A 22,907-nucleotide genomic window follows, 5' to 3' on the forward strand; every position below is an offset into this window, starting at 1 on the left:
TTAAGGAGGCTCAGCGGGCGCAGCCTAACCCAGGTAACTGCCCAGCTAATAATCTCTTTGTGCCTATCTCTGTCCGCTCCAAGGTCCTGCAGTGGGCACACGCCTCCCGTCTCTCGTGTCATCCTGGTGTCCATCGCACACTGTTTATCCTCAGACAGCGGTTCCGGTGGCCTTCCATGGCTCAAGACACCAGGGTCTTTGTTGCTGCCTCTACAGTATGTGCCTGCGCCAAGTCCTCCCACCAACCTCCCTCTGGTCTGCTTCGCCCGCTGCCAGTACCTAGTCGCCCTTGGTCGCATGTGGCCTTGGATTTTGTTACTGGACTTCCACTCTCACAAGGTAATACCATCATCCTAACTATTGTGGACAGATTTTCCAAGATGGTACACTTTGTTGCTCTCCCCAAGCTTCCCACAGCCCGAGAGACTGCAGATCTTCTGGTCAACCACGTTGTTCGACTACATGGAATCCCCACCGACATCGTTTCTGACCGGGGTCCCCAGTTCATTTCCCACGTTTGGAAAGTCTTCTGTCGGGCTCTGGGAGCATCGGTGAGCCTGTCGTCGGGTTATCATCCTCAAACAAACGGGCAAACGGAACGGGCCAACCAGGACCTGGGAGCGGCTCTCCGCTGTGTGGCTTTCAGGAACCCCTCTTCATGGTGCCCACATCTGCCATGGATCGAATATGCCCACAACTCCCTGTCAAATGCAGCCACAGGTATTTCACCTTTTCATTGTGCCATGGGTTTTCAACCACCCCTGTTTCCAGCACAGGAAGAGGAAGTTGCTGTTCCTTCCATTCAGACCCACCTTCGACGCTGTCGTAAGGTGTGGAAGGACACCCGAGCCGCCCTGCTCCGTTCCGCTGCCCGCAACCGCCTCATCGCAGACCGTCACAGGACCCCGGCCCCCAACTACTTACCAGGTCAGAGTGTTTGGCTTTCCTCCAAAGACCTCCCACTCAAGACAGAGTCTAAAAAACTCACGCCACGTTATGTCGGCCCCTTCATCATCGACTCTGTTGTTAACCCATCTGCAGTCCAGCTCAAGCTTCCCCCACACATGAAGGTTCACCCTACTTTTCATGTTTCTCTGCTAAAACCTGTTGCCAGCAGCCCCTTGTCTCCTCCAGTGACTCTTCCCCCACCCCACCGCATCATCGATGGTCACCCAACCTACACCGTCAGGCGATTGTTGGACGTTCGTCGCCGTGGAAGGGGATTCCAATATCTCGTTGATTGGGAGGGCTATGGCCTGGAGGAGAGGTCTTGGGTTCCCCGGCGAAACATCGACGACGCGTCCCTGGTACGGGACTTCCACCGGGATAACCCTGGTAGACCTGGTAGACCAGGTAGGCCGCCTGGAGGCGTCCCTTAAGGGGGGGGTACTGTGGTGGCTGTCCATTTCCAGCCGCCTCCTTGGGGATGTTTTCCCTTTGCCTGTTGTGTGGGCGTGGTGGCTGTCACTCTGTCTCCCGGCTCACCTGCTGCAATCAGCTGTTCACCCTCACACCTGATTCTCATCAGCCATCTACAACGGCATATCAGCAGAGGCTCCACAACCTGTCGGCGCCAGATCGTTGTTAAACCACAGTGGTAAACCTCCAGGCTACTCAGCATTATCAGCTACCTTATTTCTGGATGTTCTGACGCTAACGTGTTTTCTTCCTGTGCTCCAGGATCATTCTCTGACCGCCGTGTTGTCGTCACCAGCCTCCACTTCCTCGCCACTCCTGCCGGATTATCCTTCCCGCACCTTTTGTTCACTAATAAACCCTTTTTGAACACTCTGCCGTGTCCTGCGTTTGGGTCCTCTCAGATATCGTAACATTATCATTAAGAATTCAAAGGCATGAGTTGACTTTCCGAGTTGATAACCAGCAGTGTAGGACCGCTGATCAGTTAATAAAGTTGGTTAACCCGGATAAAATAAAGATACGATGCGTAGTTTAGGTCCTTTGACGTCTTCCTCTCAGTCTGACGTTTTCTCTTCAGACCAAATGCTCAAAAAGGCCATAACCACTCTACATTTCACAATAACTGTTCTTCATTTCCCGCTTAAAATCCATAAAATAAATACAACAAAACTTGTATTTTTTAAGTTTGAAGAATCAAGGCAAGTGCATACAAAGAGAAGAGACAAAAACTGTATTTCGATGTCTCTGTCTGTGCACACAAACTGAAAAATTGACAATAAAGTTGACTTTGACTTTTGACTTGGAGGGGAGGCACCAAGCTAACAGATAATTAAAACATCAGCATTTTCTCATTTGATTAATGGCTGTTAGAAGCCATTTTAGTATCAAGAATGCACAACTTCCTCTTATTTTTGTATTATATTGGACGGTGATATGATGCTAATTTGCATGGATGTCACTATATATCACTCATTTGTCCGTGCAAGGCTATTTAAACTCACCTGCAATAAACCAGCAGAAGAGAAATAAAGATGTCAAGAGGCGCAATCACACCGGAGTACTTTTCCGTTTCCGTTAGTACCCCTTCTTATTTTGCGTTCACACCAAAAAGAGTACTTAGTGCCAGAAACTTTTACCCCCATTTGTAGTGCCTGCTAGAGAGGTGGGAATCTCCTGGGGAGAAAAAAATACAAATTTCTATTGGCTGGGCGATTTGCAATCCACGCCCCGTAAAACTCTGAAACGTTTTCTGAAGCCGCCATTGTATTTGCTGGCATTAGCATTATTAGCATTAGCCCCGCACACCAACGGAGAGAAAATAATTTATGGTGACACAAAAAAAAACATGGGAGCGGTGGAGTGATGAGGAGGTGTCGGCGTTCTGGCGATTTACTCGGAAGGCTTCAGTAGAAGCTGCTGGGAGTTTACATTTTATTTTAAATAAGTGAAACTCTCACGAATGTTTTTCAAGGTTCAAGGGTTTTATTGTCCTTTGTACATAGCTACAGTGTAGTTATGACAATTACATTCTTAAGTCCTCCAACAGTGCAATACAATAATATAGTAAAAATAAAATAGAATATAATAGAAATAGAAATAGTGCAGAATTGTCTATAAACAAGTAATTGGAATATTGATATTTAAGTTACAAACAGATTGTGCGTGTACTTTAATTTGAATAGAAGCAATCTGGACCACTGACTGAAGGCTTTTCAGTATTTTTACAGATGTGTTATTGTTGCTGATACCTAAGCTTTTGTGACTTGGTAACATATTTATAAGAGATTAAAACTTGTATCCAAACATTTAGTCAGATAATGAAATATTGGAAAAGTCAAACCATTGTAATAAACCAGGATTGCTTGAGGGGAGTTAAGAAAAAATCATGAGACAGAAAAAGTTGCAGACTAAAAGGATGCAGAACAGCTTGGTGGTCCACGAGGCAAACAGGTCCAGGGTGTTGTTCCAGTAGGTATCCATGCTGGATAGTGCCTTGTAGTCAGGGTTACGAATAGATGCCATCCAGACGTTACCTAGAGAAAAAGAAGCCAAAGAGATGAATACTTTCCAAAGAAGTAAACCAATTTCCAGTTGAAATTGCATCCATTTGAATCTAAAATATAAATCATGGGACCTTTAGCTGCTTGTGTAAGTTTGTACATTGATTATTCACCTGTTAGACACCAATTCAGTCTTTTATCTTACAGACGATGAACCAGCAGAAGAAGAGTAGAGAGACTAAGCACTTCCAGGTCATGTGGTTCCTGAAGTGGGCGAAGCAGGGCAGGATGGAGACGGCAACCATCGCCCACACATAGATGGGAATATAGAGCTGCCCTGGGGAGTGGTACATTGCTCCTGTGGGACACAAGGTGTATCAATTCACCTGCCCTGTCTTTTAATGACCATTGTTCATCATGTTTTGATAGCAATAGCTCTGGTTGTCTGAGATTTCAAAAGATGCTTTGATTTGCTTACCCACTTTTTGAGCAATGGGCATGATGCCGATCAAAAACTGGGCCCAAACTGAGGAAAGACAGACAATATGAAGACATGTGGGCATAACTTTTCAACAACTCTCTTCTTCAATGACTTATCACTGTTGTAGCTCTTACGTAATATGGCTGCTGGAGGTGCTGGAATGTGCTGAGGCATGGCTCTCATCTTCACAAGGAGGAATCAGTGGACTTTATTTTCTGCTAAAAATGTAACAAAACTAATATTATTTAAGTTAAAAGATAAGGGCAGTACATGAAAAAAAAGAAAAATCACAACATAATCAAAGCAGGTCATGTTATAGCCTACTTTTCTGTGAGTAAGAGGAAGAAAACGTTTATAAAAAGGTTATTTTATTCAAACCCTTGTAGATTTGGTTTGCAGACACGGTATCCACTGTGACACACGTTTAAAACACAGAAAACGGGCAAATCTTTTTAAAACAAACAGATCCACTCCTTAGTTGGGAAGGTGACATCTTAAACCTATAGGCCAATTCGCACAGACAGTCGGAAATGTTGCTTCCTGCACTTTGCTGCTGCATTTTAGCCTGCATTATGTGGTTAAGTTAATACGTATTTGTCTGATATTAAAATGTAATATTCTTTTGTAAAATATGACGCTGTCAGTATTCTTGTCCATGTTTGAAAACAGGCTTATCATTAAGAATTCAAAGGCATGAGTTGACTTACCGAGTTGATAACCAGTGTAGGACCGCTGATCAGTTAATAAAGTTGGTTAACCCGGATAAAATAAAAGATACAATGCGTAGTTTAGGCCTTTGACGTCTACCTCTCAGTCTGACGTTTTCTCTTCAGACCAAATGCTCAAAAAGGCCATAACCACTCTACATTTCACAATAACTGTTCTTCATTTCCCGCTTAAAATCCATAAAATAAATACAACAAAACTTGTATTTTTTAAGTTTGAAGAATCAAGGCAAGCGCATGCAAAGAGAAGAGACACAACCTAATCAGTCATGGCTTTCTGTGAGTGGTTGTTTCTTCATAGAGCATGTCACCTCTCCCGTCCCTCCCTCGCTAGTCCACTCCCCCCTGCCCCGGTTGAACTTAATTCTAACTCAAACACACTCAGACACTCAATTCCAGCACCAGACACTTTTTACGCTGCTATGGACAATCTTGCACTAATTTACATTCCAAAGATATTGAAGTGACCGTTATTTTGTATATATTGATTGTTGTGTTTTTATCTTAATGTGTGCATATGTATAAAGATAAGATAAGATAAGATAAGACTTTATTCATCCCGAAGTAAATTGTTGTGCCAGAGTAACAAAATGCAAAAACACAATAAACATAGCAGCAAAACTGTACACTAAAAGCGCAGCAAAAAGAGCAATTCAACATCTACAGACAACATGAAACGTAGAAACATAGAAACATAGATGGTCACACAATCAATGCAATTATTATTAGCAGTATTTAGTAGTTACTAGTGCAAAAAATTACACGTAGTGGCAGTTACGTAATTGCACGTTATCATAGCATTACTAATAATACTAATAATAATAATATAATATTGCATAGTTAAATGTGTCTGTTGATTGTGTATATATAGGATATACATATTTTATAAATATTTGTATACATATTTGTATTTTTATTATTGTACTGTATTTCGATCTCTCCGTCAGTAAAGACAAACTGAAAGACTGACAATAAAGTTGACTTTGACTTTTGACCTGGAGGGGAGGCACCAAGCTAACAGATAATTAAAACATCAGCATTTTCTCCTTTGATTAATGGCTGTTATAAAGAAGCCATTTTAGTATCATGAATGCACAACTTCCTCTTATTTTTGCATTATCTTAGTGCAACCCGAGTGTTCTACGTGACACAAAGCTTGTCATGTATAGACACACTGATTTCAGCATCCTCAACTCGTGAATTTACGAGCTGCATGTCCTATTATTATGGAGTTCCCACACAAATAATTTCCATGTTTCTTTCTTTGAATCCTTGACTAAATAGAGCATATTTTTGATTGAATCGTGGTTATATACTCTATCTATGCTATCTTAATACTTGGCAAACAAGTTATACATGTGGAACTCATGTGGTAGTTTGAGCTGCATTAAGATAAATCATAGTAGAAATTCTGATGGAAAGGTTGTGATTAGATTAGCTTGCACTGCAGGATACCACAGAATATAGCAGCTGAAGCATGGTGTATATAACCCAATACTGGGTTTACAAGTTAAATCAAATAAAATCAAAATGTATCAAGCCCCAAATCACAAGAAATGCCTCAAAGGGCTGTACAAAGCAAAGACAAAAACAAAATACAAACGTCATAGCATAAAAATTATTTAAAAAATGTACAACATTATACCTCAACATTCGTATTGCCATGATATAAAAGCAAGTGATTGAAGTGATGTAAGTGTGACCAAATATTTCTCTACCTATTATCTGTATGTGTAAAGACAATATGGATCAAACCAGAAAACATCCTTACCCATCAAAAGTCACGTTGTAGATATTTTGGGTGACTTGCTGTCTATTCTACGGGAAGACGTTAAGTGGAATATGCCATTATGTAAAACAAAGTGCCAACATAAATGCTGGTTCCCACTGAAAACAAACCACTGCATGAGGAAACTTAAAGTATTTAGTGTAGGCTTAGTTACTAACTGTAATAAAGAACCAGATGAGAAAGATATAGGGTATTGGTTATCCAGGTTTTATTGAGGGCCTTCTTGCCACAAATGATCAACAAACACAAGCTTTATAGTACAAAAAATCAACTCAAAGATCAGACATTTTATCTTATTATCCTGGACAGTTTAAGCCCAGTTTCTGGATCAACGTGTAAAAAAAAGCATCTCAGTTATACTTCAAACAGGATGTGAGTAAAGATTCCTAGAAAGCAGAATCAGCCTTAAAGAGCAACTTCCAGGTTAAAGACACCTGTGAATAAATGTGTAGGAAAATGATGAATACACTAGATTTTCCAAAAAATATACAGAAATATACACTACAGTGACATCTGGCGTCGTTTTTGTAAGAAATGTTCACATAAAAAAGCCTCGGCACGTGACCTCCCGCGTGTGACGTAACATGGGGGAAACAAGGGGGAGAGCGGCCGGTGTAACATATTAATAAACATGGATCCCAATGCTAGTTTCGACACAGAAGAAGTTGAACATGAATATTCAAATGCATATGACGGACCACAACCTTATAATTATGAGCCTGCTAGGCGTCCAAGAGACCAGGAGCAGCCAAGGATTAGAAGAAATAACGGCCATCGGAGAGAAATTGAGCTGTGGTGTGAGGAGAACCAGTGGAGAACTGGGCAGCTATCTTGGTGAGTGACCGGCGTTAGCTACAGAATGTTAGCTAACTTCACATCACAACATTGTGAAGTTAGCTATCATATATCAGGCTATAACTAACGTAGCATTGATAATATAGTAACGTTACTGGCAGGACTGTTAATACTGATCCATAACAGAAACTAATGCGCAAGTATCAGCCGTATCTCGCGTTACCTAATGCAACTCCACACTACGGTGCTGTGTACCGGAGGGGAGACGCGAGATACGGCTGATACTTGACGATCTGGCGGAGAAAGGTTGTGGAGCCTCCGTTGATATGCCGTTGTAAATGGCTTGATGGAAAGCAGGTGTGTAGTCGGGGAGGGTGCACAGCTGATTGCAGCAGGTGAGTGGAGGTTGAGCCGGGAGCCAGGAGTGACAGCCACCACGCACACACAAACAACACAGACAGGGGGAAACAAACAAACACAAAGGAGACGGCTGGAGCAGTACAGCCACCACAGCGTTACCTAATGCAACTCCACACTACGTCTTACGGTGCCGTGTACCGGAGGGGAGAGAGAGAGAGCAGCGAAGGGGGGGAGAGAGAAGTAATACGGTTTCCTGATAAAGCTGTGGAGAGTATGTGCTGCAGGGAGGTGGATGCACAACGCACCCAGGAACGAACGCTAGCTCCGGTCCTTTTTACTGTGGACTCGATGTCCTGACAGGCTGGTATTTGTGCAACCTGCACAAACACAAAACTGCACCATGATTACAAATGGTGAAATAAAATGTAAAACTACCGAAAAATACCAGCTCACTAAAACACAACCGCTCAACTCAACGCAAATACTAACTATACCCGCGGTCAGAGAGCGGAGATGTTTCCCCTTTGTTATGTAATATGACGCGTTTCACATATGACCTTAAAAAAAAGCCGTTTTTAAGAGCAGAGCTCAAAATTGCTCCTTTCCCTCTGAATTCCTGCCCATATGTCTCGTAAAACATATCAAATCCTACATTCACTTTCTAATTGTAATTTTCAAGCAATTTTAAGCATAAATGTAGAAAAAACAAAAACCTGTAAGATGCTCTTTCAGTAGAAAAAGCTCAGCATAGAGAAAACACTTACAGTACAGGCATTATTAGTGATCAGTGATCAAATCGACAGCATCTCAGATTTAAGAATGTATAATATGGTTGTCAAAACAAAGGCTGTGCCACTATGAGACAGATAGAGCGGTGCAGGGCTGAACATTCCTGTGGGATGTTGTCATTGGATTCTCGTGAGTTGTAGAAAATGTACTCCCTGGCAAACATGAAGCTTACCCATTTTTTAAGCAGCATAATAAATGCTAACGTTAGTCTTAAACAAACTAAACCTGTCACATGACTTCATGTCACAAACAACAAGCTATAGACGAGCCACACTGCCGATTTTAAGACACAAGCTGAAGGAGAGACAGCAAGCGCATTTCGTGGCATCTGCGGGCAGTGGCAAGTACTTCCGGCATCTGCCACAGAGGCCGCTACTCCGTGGTATCTGTGGCAAGTATATGCCACAGATGTGGTATCTGTGGCAAGTATATGCCACAGCCACAACTTGCCGTGGCAAGTAAATGCCACAACCATGCCATAACTTGCCGTGGCAAGTATATGCCACAACTTATATATGCCACAACTTGCCGTGGCAAGTAGGCTATATGCCACAACTTGCCGTGGCAAGTAAATGCCACAAGTTAAGAGTTAAGAGAAGGTTTACGGTAGCTGCCACTCGCCTTCCGTGGCAAATGCTGATATTTAAACCCGTATTTATCGCGTAAAATGTCGCTGTTTTAGCATGACTTTATCGGACTGATCTGTACACAAGACTGATGATCTGTTACTAGTGCTGCGTACCGGTACGCCGGACCGGTACTGGACTTGTAAAAAGTTTCGGTTCAAGTCCGGTTAAAACCGGAACGTCGGGAACCGGTACTTACGTATATTCTCCTTTTTGTTCTAAACCATCTAAAACCTTCCATAGATCGAGACATTTGCGCTGAGAAAAGACGAAAAACATTGTTTTGGCTTCTGATATGGCGGCCATTACTGAGCTCACGAAGTCTCGCAAAATATCGCAACTGCTCGCGAGATCTGTGTGACGTCAAGGGAAGCTGGTTTAGACATAGTGGACACTGACAGCGTGGGATACTGGTTGCCATATATGGTAGTGTAGCTAAGCTAACTCCTTTGTATGTATGGTGATATAGTGTCTGCCGAAAGAGCAACACTTCACCCAGACAATGTCAATATGCTGTTGTTCTTGAACAAGAACACATAGACTTGTACTCTTGGATATTGAGTCTTGTATGTACATCACTATGTATGTAGTTGTGTTGTGTAGTTAGTAACACATGTAGAGTTCTAGAAAAGACATGGTGTAGACACAAGTTGGAAGGGGGCACAATAAACCTGACGAGTTTGAATTTGAGTTGATTATGAGTTTATTTTCAATTGATAATTAGCTCACAATAAGTTCACTTTAGTTACTCACACAACTTGACACAAGTCCGGACTTATAAGTCCGGACCTGAACCTGAACCTCTGGACTTGAGTCCGGACCTGAACCTGAATGTGAGTCCAGGTACACAGCACTATCTGTTACTGATGGTCCGATCATATTTTTCAAAAAGATTAAACATATGTTCTATAGATTTTACTTGGAGAACGTGGTTTGTTAAAATAAATAAACGTGCTATTTTTATGATAATAGTCGGTACTCGAGTTGAGGGGGGATGGCATCCCCCCTGAAATAAAAACGGTTAAAATCATCCCCGTTCTAAAACGCATGGCGGGACCAATACGATTTTCATTGCCATAAGCAATAGCTGTGCACATGATATAACCTTTCACCCTTGATGGATTTCCATCATACATAATACACATAAGGATTATCTTATGTTAATGTTGGTATAGGCTACTTGACAGTAAGTGTGCTTCTATTGCTTGTTTTATATATAAATATATACATTCACTTGAAAAGACTGTAATTTCCTATACTGTTTTACTTTATGACAACTAGTGGTCATTTTCTGTGTTTTTTTTATGTCAGTGTTCATTTACTGAGTTTGTGATTTGTGACTTATTAATAAGGAAAACATACGGTGGCCCTGAGAGGCCAGGGTGCTGCAAATAAAAGAACGCTGCAAATAAAAAAAACGCTGCAAATAAAAAAAACGCTGCAAATAAAAAACGCCGCGATGCAAATAAAAAAGCCACAACGGAAGTGAATTACCGGGGACTATTATTGCTGATGCACATACGACGGAAGTTAATTACCGGGGACTATTATTGCTGATGCACATGCGTTTTTTTTATGCGAGAGAAGAAGAAGGCTGGGGGATCTCCGGGAAACATCTCATGGGTAAGTTTATAATGTTAAAGTTACACAGGATGTAGATAATATCTGTCGCTGCCGTATTTATGACTTTAAATGACGTTATTTTGTGTGTGGGAGCAGATTATGTGTGTAGTGTATAATGTTAGTAGAACATAGCTACTTTTATCTGCTAACGTTAGCTGTTTTCTAAACAAACGGATCTGAGCCGACCGGTGTTACAGTACAAGTTGAGTCATGACAACTGGCGACATTCTATTATTTTCGTCATAGGAATCCGGGGCGTATACATCGAGGACCCATTGTTGACTTACCAGGAAAGAAACATCGTTTGTCGTTTACGTTCATCTTTTGCTATATCTGCCTCCATAGGATCACTTTGATGCACATTCAGTACTCGTATGTGAGGTTGTGGGGGAGAGGTCGATATCGTGACGCTTACAGGGAGGTATCGAACATTACAAAGTAGGTGACTGTGTAGATGCCTGTTCAAAATATTGCAAACTTGAATAAATCATTTAAATTATATTATTTGTTTCCGACTTTCATTTGTTCATCGTTCTTAATGTGATGTATATTAGCTTTGATAGCTGTCCATACCTTCAGACAGCCTAAAAGTAAAACACAAGTTGTTTATTCACAAACGCTCATCGACATGACTGGATCACTCATGACAAGTTGTGATCAGCTCCGATTAAATTGTGATATCAATTCTGTAGCTATTCTCCAGGGAGCACGTTTTTTTGATGAAATACCTGTATCCCTCTCATCACAACAAGACTCTACACTGTGCAGGAAAAACAATTACATACATGAAAATAACCTTGATGCATGGGAATGAAACACACAAACTATCTTCCGTGGCTATGCTGATATGTCACAGTAACAGTCAACCACATAAAAGTAAGTCCAGCGGGGCACACGTTGAATACATATAAAACATTTGTACATCATTCTTAATGTGATGTATAGTAGCTTTGATAGCCTAAAAGTAAAACACAAGTTGTTTATTCACAGCCCGAAAGCAACATCGAGATGACTGGATCATCTGCAGTGTTGGGCAAGTTACTTCCAAAATGTAAGACAGTACATTACTTACTAATGTCTTTTTTAAGTAATAGGCTACGTTACATTACAATATTACTGTCTCTGAAATGTAATGACTAACACTACTTTTATATTAGCCTATTTTTGAGTTACTCTACCAAAATAACCTTAAAAGAATGGCTAAGTATTTTAAATGCTAAAATGTAGTTAAGTGCAGCTCATTATACATCCAGTGAAGGACAATGTGGTATAGCATAACAACTGTGTAGGCCATTAAGGCTACTCACAACTTTTATTACACGGCTTAGTTGAATACTCGATTCTGATTCATTGAACCTGTGACACGTTGTTAATACAGTAGTACAGACCACTGTTGATGACTACAATGAAGGTTGCTAAGGAGGATCAAGAAAGAGAAAGCAAAAGAGGTTAAAAGACGGAGCGCTGAACGTCAGATAAATCACCAGAAGAAGGCAGAGAGGAAGTAAATACTAGCAGGAACACGGAATGGGCTCTGTAGTGTGTTTAGTATGTAATAAGCGGGATATTTGTGCAGTGAGGCAGTCATGGGGAAAAGAACATCCGACAGCCTGGATCTTGATGAGCCTGAAGGGTAAACAATTTTTCTCTGGTGTCAGAATGTCTTGCAATGTTGGTAAATGGTTCAAAAACATAAAACCATTTAATTTCGGGTTAAAATGTGTTGTTACTGCGTTACTGAGAATTGTAACGGGCAATATATTACCCACATTTTATTAGTAATGCATTACATTACTTCGTTACAGCTAACAGTTATACATTACTGTAACTCCGTTACTTTTGTAACGCATTACACCCAACACTGTAACTGAAGCACGTGTTCATCACAGGATCGATCACAGCTGGCCACAGCTGACCATCTGGGACAAGCTGTGATCTGCTCCTTGATTGTCTCTAGTGCTATATAAACTGGTGGAAATGACACAAATGTATGAGGATAGCGAGAGAGATATAGCGAGAGACATAGCGAGAGAGACATTTAGAGCGAGAGAGACATTTAGAGAGAGAGACATTTAGAGCGAGAGAGACATTTAGAGTTAGAGCAAGAGAGACATTTAGAGAGAGACATTTAGAGCGAGAGAGACATTTAGAGAGAGACATTTAGAGCGAGAGAGACATTTAGAGTTAGAGCGAGAGAGACATTTAGAGTTAGAGCGAGAGAGACATTTAGAGCGAGAGACAGATACATAGCGATAGAATAGTGAGATTCGACAGAGAAAGATCGATTGTGCGTGAGTACTGAATGTGATTGTTTGTTTGTCCTTGTGTGTTGTGTGTTAATTTAGTGAGTAGTTGTTTGCCTGTGTGTGTGTTGGAGGGACAGCATTTGTGTAGGGCTTAATATTAGAGAGGGCCAGCAAACCATGGATGCAAACATGGTGAAAGAACTGTTGGATTTCCATATCCGCCATATATATCCTGAAGGCTTGACTAACAAACAGAGGTTTGCTATCAAAAGAAGAGCTGAGTCCTTCAGGATTAAAGGTAACCATTTCAGACATGTGGTCTTCAGAACATCATCTGCTTTGATAACACTGTTGATACATGTATAATTATGACATTTCAATACCAGACGGAGACCTGCACTACATATGCAGGAGGAAAAAAAACAGGACTGAGCACCTTGCAAAAGTGGTCTTATCAAGTGAAGAAGCCAACGAGCTCTTCATAGAGTTCCACTGCAGCCTAATTGGTGGACACGCTGGAATGGAGAAAACTCATCTGGCCATCATTCAGCGGTTCTATTGGCCTGGCATGACGGAGGACATCCGCAAGTGGGTGAGTTCAAAATAATGAGGTAAATTACACATTATGGTACAAAAGTGCAACACATAAAGGTTTATAGTGTGTTTTTTTGTTCAGATTGCTGCGTGTCCCCAGTGCCAATCCAAGAGGGCCACTATCAAGGAGAAGAAAGAGTACACTCCTATTGAAGTACAGGACACATTTGCAGACAGTTTCAGCTTTCAAACATGCCAACAGTAATGTACTGCAATGCTCATGTGTATTTTTTTCATCTGAGGTAACAGAGCCTCTGGAGCTTGTCGGCATGGACCTAGTGGGTAAACTCACAGTAACCGATGGTGGCAATCAGTACATTTGTGTAATGGTTGATTATTTCACCAAATGGGCAGAGGCATACCCACTTAAAAATAAAACAGCAGATGAGGTGACCAAGTGTATTCTTGATTTCTTTTACAAATTTGGTGCACCTAAAAGACTGCTAACAGATCAAGGCAGGGAATTTTGCAATAAGGTACTGCTGTGAAGAATTATGACTCCCCATTATGTAACTGCTGTGCTAACTTATTTATTTCCTGTTTGTCCCAATGTTCACTTCAAGGTCAACTATAACCTTTGTGAGAAGCTGGCCATCAAAAGAAGCCTGTGCTCGCCGTACCACCCACAAACAAATGGTTTGGTGGAAAAACTAAATGGCACAATACAAAGGTATATTTGTTCATAGAATAACAAACATTACTGTTCCTATATGAACTAATCAGAATTCATAGCTAAAAATACAACAAAAGTAAATAAATCAGCTGCTTTATCATATATTAGAAACCAATTTCTGTTCTACCTTCTTGTGTTTGTACTTGACCTGAATTTAGGTCCCTGAACAAACTGGTGGAGGGTGAGCCCAAACGGTGGGACCAACTCCTCCAAGGGACGATGTTTGGTCTGAGAACGAAAACCCAGCTGACCACCAAGTTCAGTCCTTATTTTCTGATGTTTGGGAGGGAAGCGAGGTACCCGTCAGAGGTGCCCAAGGAGTATGAGGTAAGATCTGATAATGTCCTCATCCTTTTTAATTATTCATACTATTTCAAACATCAATGTTTTCTCAACATTCTGACGCTTTTCTGTGGCAGATAACGGAAGAGAAAGTGAGCAACTTGTTGCAAATGGAGGAAGTCTTCGAGGGACTCAAAAAACAGGAGGCAGTTTTCGCGAGGGTGAAAGGTAACATAGAAAAAAGCCAAGATAAGATCCGCAAGAGGAAAGAAGGTGGGCAAGTGGACAATTTTCAAGTGGGGGATTTCGTTTTAAAACGCAACAAAAGGTCGGAACAGAGGAAAGGAGGAAAGCTAGAGGCAGACATGTTGGGACCATTCAGGATCCTAAAAATTGAGGCGAAGGTAGCGGACCTTGCTACAAAAAAAGGAAAAAAGACAATGAGAGTGAACATTGATCATTTGAAACACTATGTCCAGCCAGAGGAGAGGATCCCTGCTAAATTACAAAAAGTGTTGGATCCTTCTCCTCTGGCTGCTCCACTGCCCTCCACACCCACACCCACCTCCACACCCACACCCACCTCCACCTCCACAACAGAGTGCCAGGCACGAGGAGCATCCTCTGATGTAGAGACTTGTAAGTAAACTGAAAAAAAGTACACCTTAAAGTATGCATTTCATTAATAACTAACATGCCTTTTTTTATAGTAATCCGAGACATATGGGCAGGGAGGAGACAAGAGACACTGTGGGCCAAGTATGGCCCATACAAAATATACAGTCAAAATCTGTTGGTCTTGGCCCCGGGAGAGGAGTTGGAGGGAGAGGTAAGCCTACTGTATATGAAAAATGTAAGTAGGCAAACTGATCATTCTGAAAATGGGTTCAAAAGATACTGGTGTATTCATAGATTGTGAATGCCTATCTGGCATGGGTTGGGGCCAAAGCTGGGGTCTTCATTGTGGACTCCTACCTAATGACTTCCCTCTGGCAGGGAACCCACAAGGGAGGCTTAAGAAAGGTGAGTAGAGTACTAGAAATAAGTGTATATATGAACATATGTATGTACTGATGTATGTACAAATATTTTTCAGTTGGATTTGTCAAAACATGAGGTGGCGGCCGGAGCTGTCTGTGACGGGGCACACTGGACCCTCATTGTAAGTAATCTAAAATGTTAATGGGTCAAGACATTTTTATTTATTCAACACTCAACACTTTAATAATTTCTTTGCACTTCCATAGATCATGTATCTGAATGAGAACAGGTCCCTGTTCTTGAACCCATTGGGGGCCACGGAAGAGCAATTAATCAGATGCAAAGATGTAACAAGGTGAATAAAATATAAGCTCTAATGTGTTTACTAGACATATTCAGGATTTTTTATTATATTAAGAGGGAGCAACACAAAGCCACATAAATCATGTTCCTGATTACTACTGTTTTACTTGAATACCATTAGATTGTCCTGTGTGAACATGCAGCTCTTCTTGACTTAAAAAAGGATCTGAATTGGGCTTATATACAAAACCCAATCTATCTGTTTCCTATGTAGATCGCTGGTCCGGAAACACAGACCTTCAGTTGGGAGATGGGCCTGCACAACAATCGATCATCCCAAACAGATGGATTCTACGTGCTGCGGTGTGTTGGTTCTGAAGGTAACATTTAGTAATGTGTGTGTGTATATATAACCATCTGTAATTAACAAAAAATATGAAGATACTTATGACAGACCTTTTAAGCTTGCAGAGCAAATACTGCAAAAACAACAGGTCCAGTACCCAGTGGACCAGGAAGGAGTGGCCTCAATGAGGTTAAAGATGGCAATGGCTCTGGTGAACAACTCAGGTATACAGGACTAGACAGGGGAAACATAAATATTGTGTCTTATTTGGCATTTCAATACCTTAATGCCTGTATTTCTTAATAATTTTTTTACAGATGACCTATCCGAGCTGTGTCGGGCCTGTGGGGAACATAGCATAGGGCCTAAGGTTGACCAATGGGTAAGAAGTTGTATTTATTTCCTGACCAACATTTGGCTGGAGGACTGGGATACACCCTGGATTGGTTACCTCTACAGCACTGGGTGAACACTCTCTATAACAGATATTATAAATGTTTACTTTAATTCACCAAACTTGCATGCCTTTGCACTATGGGATGACACTGGAGCAGTTGAAGAAACTTCTGAGCATGGACTCTAAACAGAAAGGAAAACAGCTAAGATCTAAAACTATACATTGCTTGCTTAATGAAATGTAAACAACTTGATTACTGCTTACTCTGGATGAGGGATGTTAAAATGTTTGTCAATATTCTAACAAGTCGTTTTTCTGTTTATTTTTAAGATCGAGTGCACTGGGTGCACTATGTGGTACCACACGTACTGTGTTGGGGAGCCCTCTCTCAATGCAGATTTCTTTTGTAAAGGCTGCACTTCTTAGACACACACACATATACACACACACACACACACACACACACACACACACACACACACACACACACACACACACACACACACACACACACACACACAGTTTATTATTTCTGTTGGCAAAATCCTGAATGTCCTCTTCCAACATGAGGGTAACATGATAACAAAGGTATCAACTGTAGCTGTGAACACGACAGGATGTGTGATTACCTAGAAGAGCATCAGGACTGTTTGAGGCATATGATAGCTATGTGATTAACATGATGATTCAGCCTCTATGGAGAGAGACATATGACAAGCATGCTCATTTCTGACGTGGAGCTAATCTGAAGTAAACATTGAATACTGCTTTCTATTCCTCCATCTTGTGACTGTGGAACTCCCTCTCTTGGATATCAGCATGTGAAGGACACTGTTCAGGAACTAGTTGATGCTCTGTATGTGATGACTCCTTCCATTCTGGAGAGGATCACAGATACATGGATCCTGAGGCTCAAGCTCAAGCCGGTGACCAGGGAGATTGTTCTAACAATTTCCAATAAATGTTATTCTGAAACATAACTATCACTGTTGTCTTTCCTTCTATAAATGAAGCCAAAAAGATGTCAAGCTGGCACTTAGCCCTCCAAAAAGTGCATGGTTGCAACTTAGACGGTTAAGCATTTTATATCAGTGGGTCCTCATGGTGCAACACGGAAGACAGACATAATTGCTTAGACACAGGTGTCACATGAACTTTAAATGCTCTGGAAAGTTCCTTATACAACTTTAGCCTTTTTTGTCTCATGAAGTCCCTAAGTGACACACACTGAACAGTCTGGTGGGTCATGGTCCTTGTCATTTGCTTTTGTGTTCCCATAACAACATGTCCAAGATGTCCATGTGCCAGGCTAACACATGTGACAGAACTAGCTACATTTGGAAATGTTTTTTGTTGCTAAAGCTAACATTCAAGCCATTTAAGAATAAAAATGCTTACATGACATGTCATTTGTTAAACATTAAGCTGTCTTTGGCTCTTTTCTGATTCTGATTACATATACATATGTTGTAGAAACATTTCTTGATGAAATTGATATGAAACAAATGCCATAAATATTGCTGTGACACTGGTGTCACATCGGGACATTAACCCTAAACATTCACAGTAAACCCAGAGTGACATATATGTACAATTACAAATATGATTATGATCTGCTCAGTTAATTTAGCTGATTCAATTATATTTAGTTAACATATTCTTTATTATTCAATTGAAAGTATGTTCAAACAAATGTAAACCAAAACATCATCCTCATTAATGAAGTTATAAATAAGAGTTACTTTACGATTAAAGCCCAATGTGACATATATGTCACATTTCAGATATTTGACACTAGGGGGGTTACTTGTCAGAAATGTGTCTATTTAGTCTAAATGACGTTCCCCTTAATTTCCCCAAAAGTAGAAATGGGTCCGGGTTCTTATGGGTTAAACGTATAGGCTTAAAGGCATAATAGAACTACTGTATTATATGTATTCAACGTGTGCCCCGCTGGACTTACTTTTATGTGGTTGACTGTTACTGTGACATATCAGCATAGCCACGGAAGATAGTTTGTGTGTTTCATTCCCATGCATCAAGGTTATTTTCATGTATGTAATTGTTTTTCCTGTACAGTGTAGAGTCTTGTTGTGATGAGAGGGATACAGGTATTTCATCAAAAAAAACGTGCTCCCTGGAGAATAGCTACAGAATTGATATCACAATTTAATCGGAGCTGATCACAACTTGTCATGAGTGATCCAGTCATGTCGATGAGCGTTTGTGAATAAACAACTTGTGTTTTACTTTTAGGCTGTCTGAAGGTATGGACAGCTATCAAAGCTAATATACATCACATTAAGAACGATGAACAAATGAAAGTCGGAAACAAATAATATAATTTAAATGATTTATTCAAGTTTGCAATATTTTGAACAGGCATCTACACAGTCACCTACTTTGTAATGTTCGATACCTCCCTGTAAGCGTCACGATATCGACCTCTCCCCCACAACCTCACATACGAGTACTGAATGTGCAGCAAAGTGATCTTAGGAAGGCAGATATAGCAAAAGATGAACGTAAACGACAAACGATGTTTCTTTCCTGGTAAGTCAACAATGGGTCCTCAATGTACACGCCCCGGATTCCTATGACGAAAATAATAGAATGTCGCCAGTTGTCATGACTCAACTTGTACTGTAACACCGGGACTTAAAGATGATGCTAAGACACACAAAGTAAGTTGAATATGCCTTTATTCAACAGACGAGCTCGGGTCCTCTCCTCAACATGCTCTGAAGGAACAACTTTTACTGAATTAGGGCTGGGCAAGTTAACGCGTTATAATCGTTGCCCAGCCCTATATTGAATACATACAAGTATAGATCTTCACTAACATCCTGTAGTCAATCTTGACTCCATCAACATGTCATCTAAATGTGCCTGTCTAGAGATAAATGAGGGTCTCTTATCCTGCTTAGAGATAGAGAAGGGTCTCTATCCTATCCAAGACGTGCTTCCTTTGAGAAGTGTACTGGCTTTAAATCTTTCTTTTTTTTTTTAATGTATTTTGACATTGTAGATGCATGGTTCAGATATTAAGTGATTGCAGCTGATATCTGCTGTTAAATTAGTGTCAGCTGTTTGCAGGTAACATTACCTGCTGCAATAGCTTACCAAGTAGCTGTTACTTAATTGCAAATGAATAACATTCACATTGCTCTTTTTCCACAGGCAATGTATTGTCCATATTGTGGGACTGCTGGGTGTTTTGGGAGGTTTTGCGGCTCCTGTGGCAGCAACATTGAATGTTTGGCTCCCTTTCTCGAAGATGGTAAGCTCCTCCTTAAAAGTCAAGAATTTCACCAGTACAGTGATAATGTCTTATTTGTATATGATTTGTTGCCATTTTAATATATGCTATACACATATTATTGTCAGTCATGGCAATTTCAACATGATTTAGAACTACTGATAAAAAAAAATGCCAACAAGTAAAAAAATCAGGTGAAATACCAAAGTTGACCAATTATGTGCTCCTTCATGTGCTGAGGGTTGAGCCTTCTGATGCGTTTATGCACAAATACAGGCATTAAAAGGGTACCTTTTTGTTTGCTACCTCTAGATTGATATGTATTTTTATCCTTACCAATTATGTAAGTATCCCAATATGTTGTCCTTTGCCTGTTTATTTCTCTTCTTTTTTGCTCCTCATGTCTGGAATTGTTCACGCATTGAACATACTGAAAACATACACTTATGCATCAAACATTTCAGGTATTTTCCTCATTACTGATACATTTTCATTTTTTTCTTAATAGGTTTTTTGTTATTAAGTTTCATTCCTAATGACACTGTTGTCTTTTCCCTTCAGTCACAGCATCTAATGAAGGAATCAAGGCAGGCCTCATCCACAAGTACTTCACGGAGGGACACGCTTATGAAGTGATACTTGATTTTCTAGAAAAAAGACACAACATTTTTCTTAGTCTGAGGACCTTAAAGAGGAGGCTACAGAACGCTGGCTTAACAAGAAGGACAGACTACACTCCCATTGGCACTGTACACCAAACTGTTGCACATGAACTGAGAGGCTCGGGTCGGCTGTTGGGTTACAGAGCTATGTGGCAGACATTGCAACAAAAGTATCACCTGACAGTAAAAAGGGAGGATGTTAGACAGACGATTTCCAGACTAGATCCATCTGGTGTTCAACTTCGTTCCAGGCGAAGGTTTGTCCGAAGGGGATACGTCACAGCAGGACCAAACCAAGTGTGGCACGCTGATGGATATGATAAACTTAAACCCTTTGGTATTGCCATCAGTGGCTGCATCGACGGCTTTTCAAGGAAAGTTATGTGGCTCAGGAGTGGCAGCACTAACAACGATCCGGGCATCATTGCGCAGTACTACCTGCAGTGTGTATCGGAGTTTGGACTACTTCCAGCCCGCCTTCGCACTGACTGTGGAACTGAAAACGGCACTATGGCAGCCATTAACTGCACATTACGATCTCAACACACAGATGATTTTGCAGGAGCCCTCAGTCACATGTATGGTACCTCAACTGCAAACCAGCGCATCGAGAGTTGGTGGTCTTTCTTCAGAAAGCAAAGGTATAGCCTTTTAAGGTCAGGTCCAATAATGTGTGTGTGTGTGTGTGTGTGTGTGTGTGTGTGTGTGTGTGTGTGTGTGTGTGTGTGTGTGTGTGTGTGTGTGTGTGTGTGTGTGTGTGTGTGTGTGTGTGTGTGTGTGTGTGTGGGGGTGTGGGGGTGTGTGGTACAGAGGTGCCCAAATACTTTAAATCTATCTGGATGAAAAAAATTGTGAAATTACATTAGAGCTGTACACTAACATTTTCCCAAGGGGGTTTATGTGCTCCCAAATGAAATAATGTAGGAGCGCACCAAGAAATGTTCAACATCTCTAGAAATATTGTGACTTTTTACTTGAAGTTGTCTTTTTTTCATGAAATACAAAAGTTTTGAATTCCACCATTAGGACTCAGTTCTGGATCGAGCTCTTCAGTGACCTTAGAGAGAGGCACCTCTTCAATGGGAGCCATGAGCACAAGTGTCTGCTGCGATATGTGTTTTTGGGCATCTTCCAAAAAGACCTCGATGAGTACAGACAGCTGTGGAACAACCACACCATCAGACCTGTTCGCCTGTCTCAGTGTCCATCAGGTAAACCTGATGCCATGTACCACCTGCCTCACAGGTTTGTATTCAAATTGTTTGGTAATATTACTTTAAAATATATCTGACTTCATATAATTTGGTGTATCAGCCCAATATGACAAGTTTGTCACTTGATAAATAACGTGATTCATTTAGTCTGAAAACTCATTATTTCAAAATGATTTCAAGTCTTAAACGACTAAAAATGGATTCCAACACAAAACCTAAATCAGAAGATATCCAAAGCTATTCTGTCGATTTATCTTACTCAATTCCAAAAAGTACCTTGTGTTAGAAAGTGAGTAGAATGACCATATTTGACTGAAAGAGCTGCTGTCAACCTGAGATTAATTTCTCAAGTCAAAGCTCTTTGTTTAGGATTTAATTAACGAAGAACTGACTCAATGGAGTTTTAGTTATAATGCTTATCTAGCATGTTTGGGGGGTTAAATGATCCATTTGTAATCACTTGACTCATGTTTCAATTTATGACTGGTCATAGGTTTGGCGGAAGGGAGTGTGGATTTCCAGTGTCCTGGGAAGCCCTACACCACTTTGATGGCATCATGCAAGCATCATCCCAGTACAATTTGTGTGGTGATGAGAATCTGGAGATGCATTTTGTGGACTTGCAAAGACGGAGTGGGTTGGCTCCACCAGTGAACTGGACAGCTGCTGTTCAGAATTACATTTCCATGAAAAACATGTCTGGAGTGTAGAATACATTGCCCCACCAGCCCCCCAGAACCTTTTTTGTGTGTACAAGTTTCCAATGTAGGTTGAATATTATTTAGAATGCTGCAATTCTGAGTAGATAAGTCCAGTGAAATATTCAGCTTGTATCTTTGCATAAGTCATTAGACTGAAACCTTTCTTTGTTTAAATAAACATACAGCATATTCATGTATTTTGTAAAACATGTTTAGTGTTACATCCGTGTTATCAGTTGAATGGTCGATCGTCAGAAGATTATACACCTAATATTTTGGTAATTGATTTTAATTTTGAATATAAGCAGGTTCCAGCCTCTAAAATGTGAATATTTGCTGGATTAATTTGTTCTCTGTGAGGCTTCACTTTCTGACATTTTAAAGACCAAGGCGTGTCCGAAATCACTCATTCACTACTCCCTACTCCTTATATAGGGAATTCTATATAGGGAGTATTGAGTGATTTCAGACACAGCCCATAACAAATTGATGAATCAACAATAACATTCATTCATTGCATCAGTCACATATGCTACTGTTATTTCTGTTTTCACAGTGGATCTGAGAATAAAATCTTGTGAACCAGCTACAGCTGTGTCATCTTTGTAGCGAGTGTGTAACATATGCTATACGTAGAAAAAC

The 22,907-nt window shown here is 40.7% G+C and overlaps 1 protein-coding gene across 3 annotated transcripts; it reads left to right on the plus strand.

The window, feature by feature from the left end:
• Nucleotides 1–10,383: 10,383 nt before the first annotated feature.
• LOC307034334 (uncharacterized protein) lies at nt 10,384–22,852 on the plus strand. Of its 3 annotated transcripts, XM_079673125.1 has the most exons (5): nt 10,392–10,607; nt 19,610–19,709; nt 20,250–20,991; nt 21,377–21,595; nt 22,058–22,852. In XM_079673125.1, exons 1-5 carry the CDS (start codon nt 10,560–10,562, stop codon nt 22,272–22,274), a joined length of 1,326 nt encoding a protein of 441 aa, XP_079529251.1. In that variant the 5' UTR covers nt 10,392–10,559; the 3' UTR covers nt 22,275–22,852. The 3 variants fall into 3 exon arrangements, with proteins under 3 accessions (XP_079529253.1, XP_079529251.1, XP_079529252.1); XM_079673127.1 differs by lacking the exon at nt 21,377–21,595 and having other exon boundaries at nt 10,384–10,607; XM_079673126.1 differs by lacking the exons at nt 10,392–10,607; nt 19,610–19,709 and adding an exon at nt 19,732–20,152.
• The last annotated feature ends 55 nt before the right edge of the window (nt 22,853–22,907 follow it).

The sequence above is a fragment of the Notothenia rossii genome (genome assembly GCF_949606895.1).
Source record: "Notothenia rossii genome assembly, chromosome: 3".
NCBI classification, from domain to species: Eukaryota; Metazoa; Chordata; class Actinopteri; order Perciformes; family Nototheniidae; genus Notothenia; species Notothenia rossii.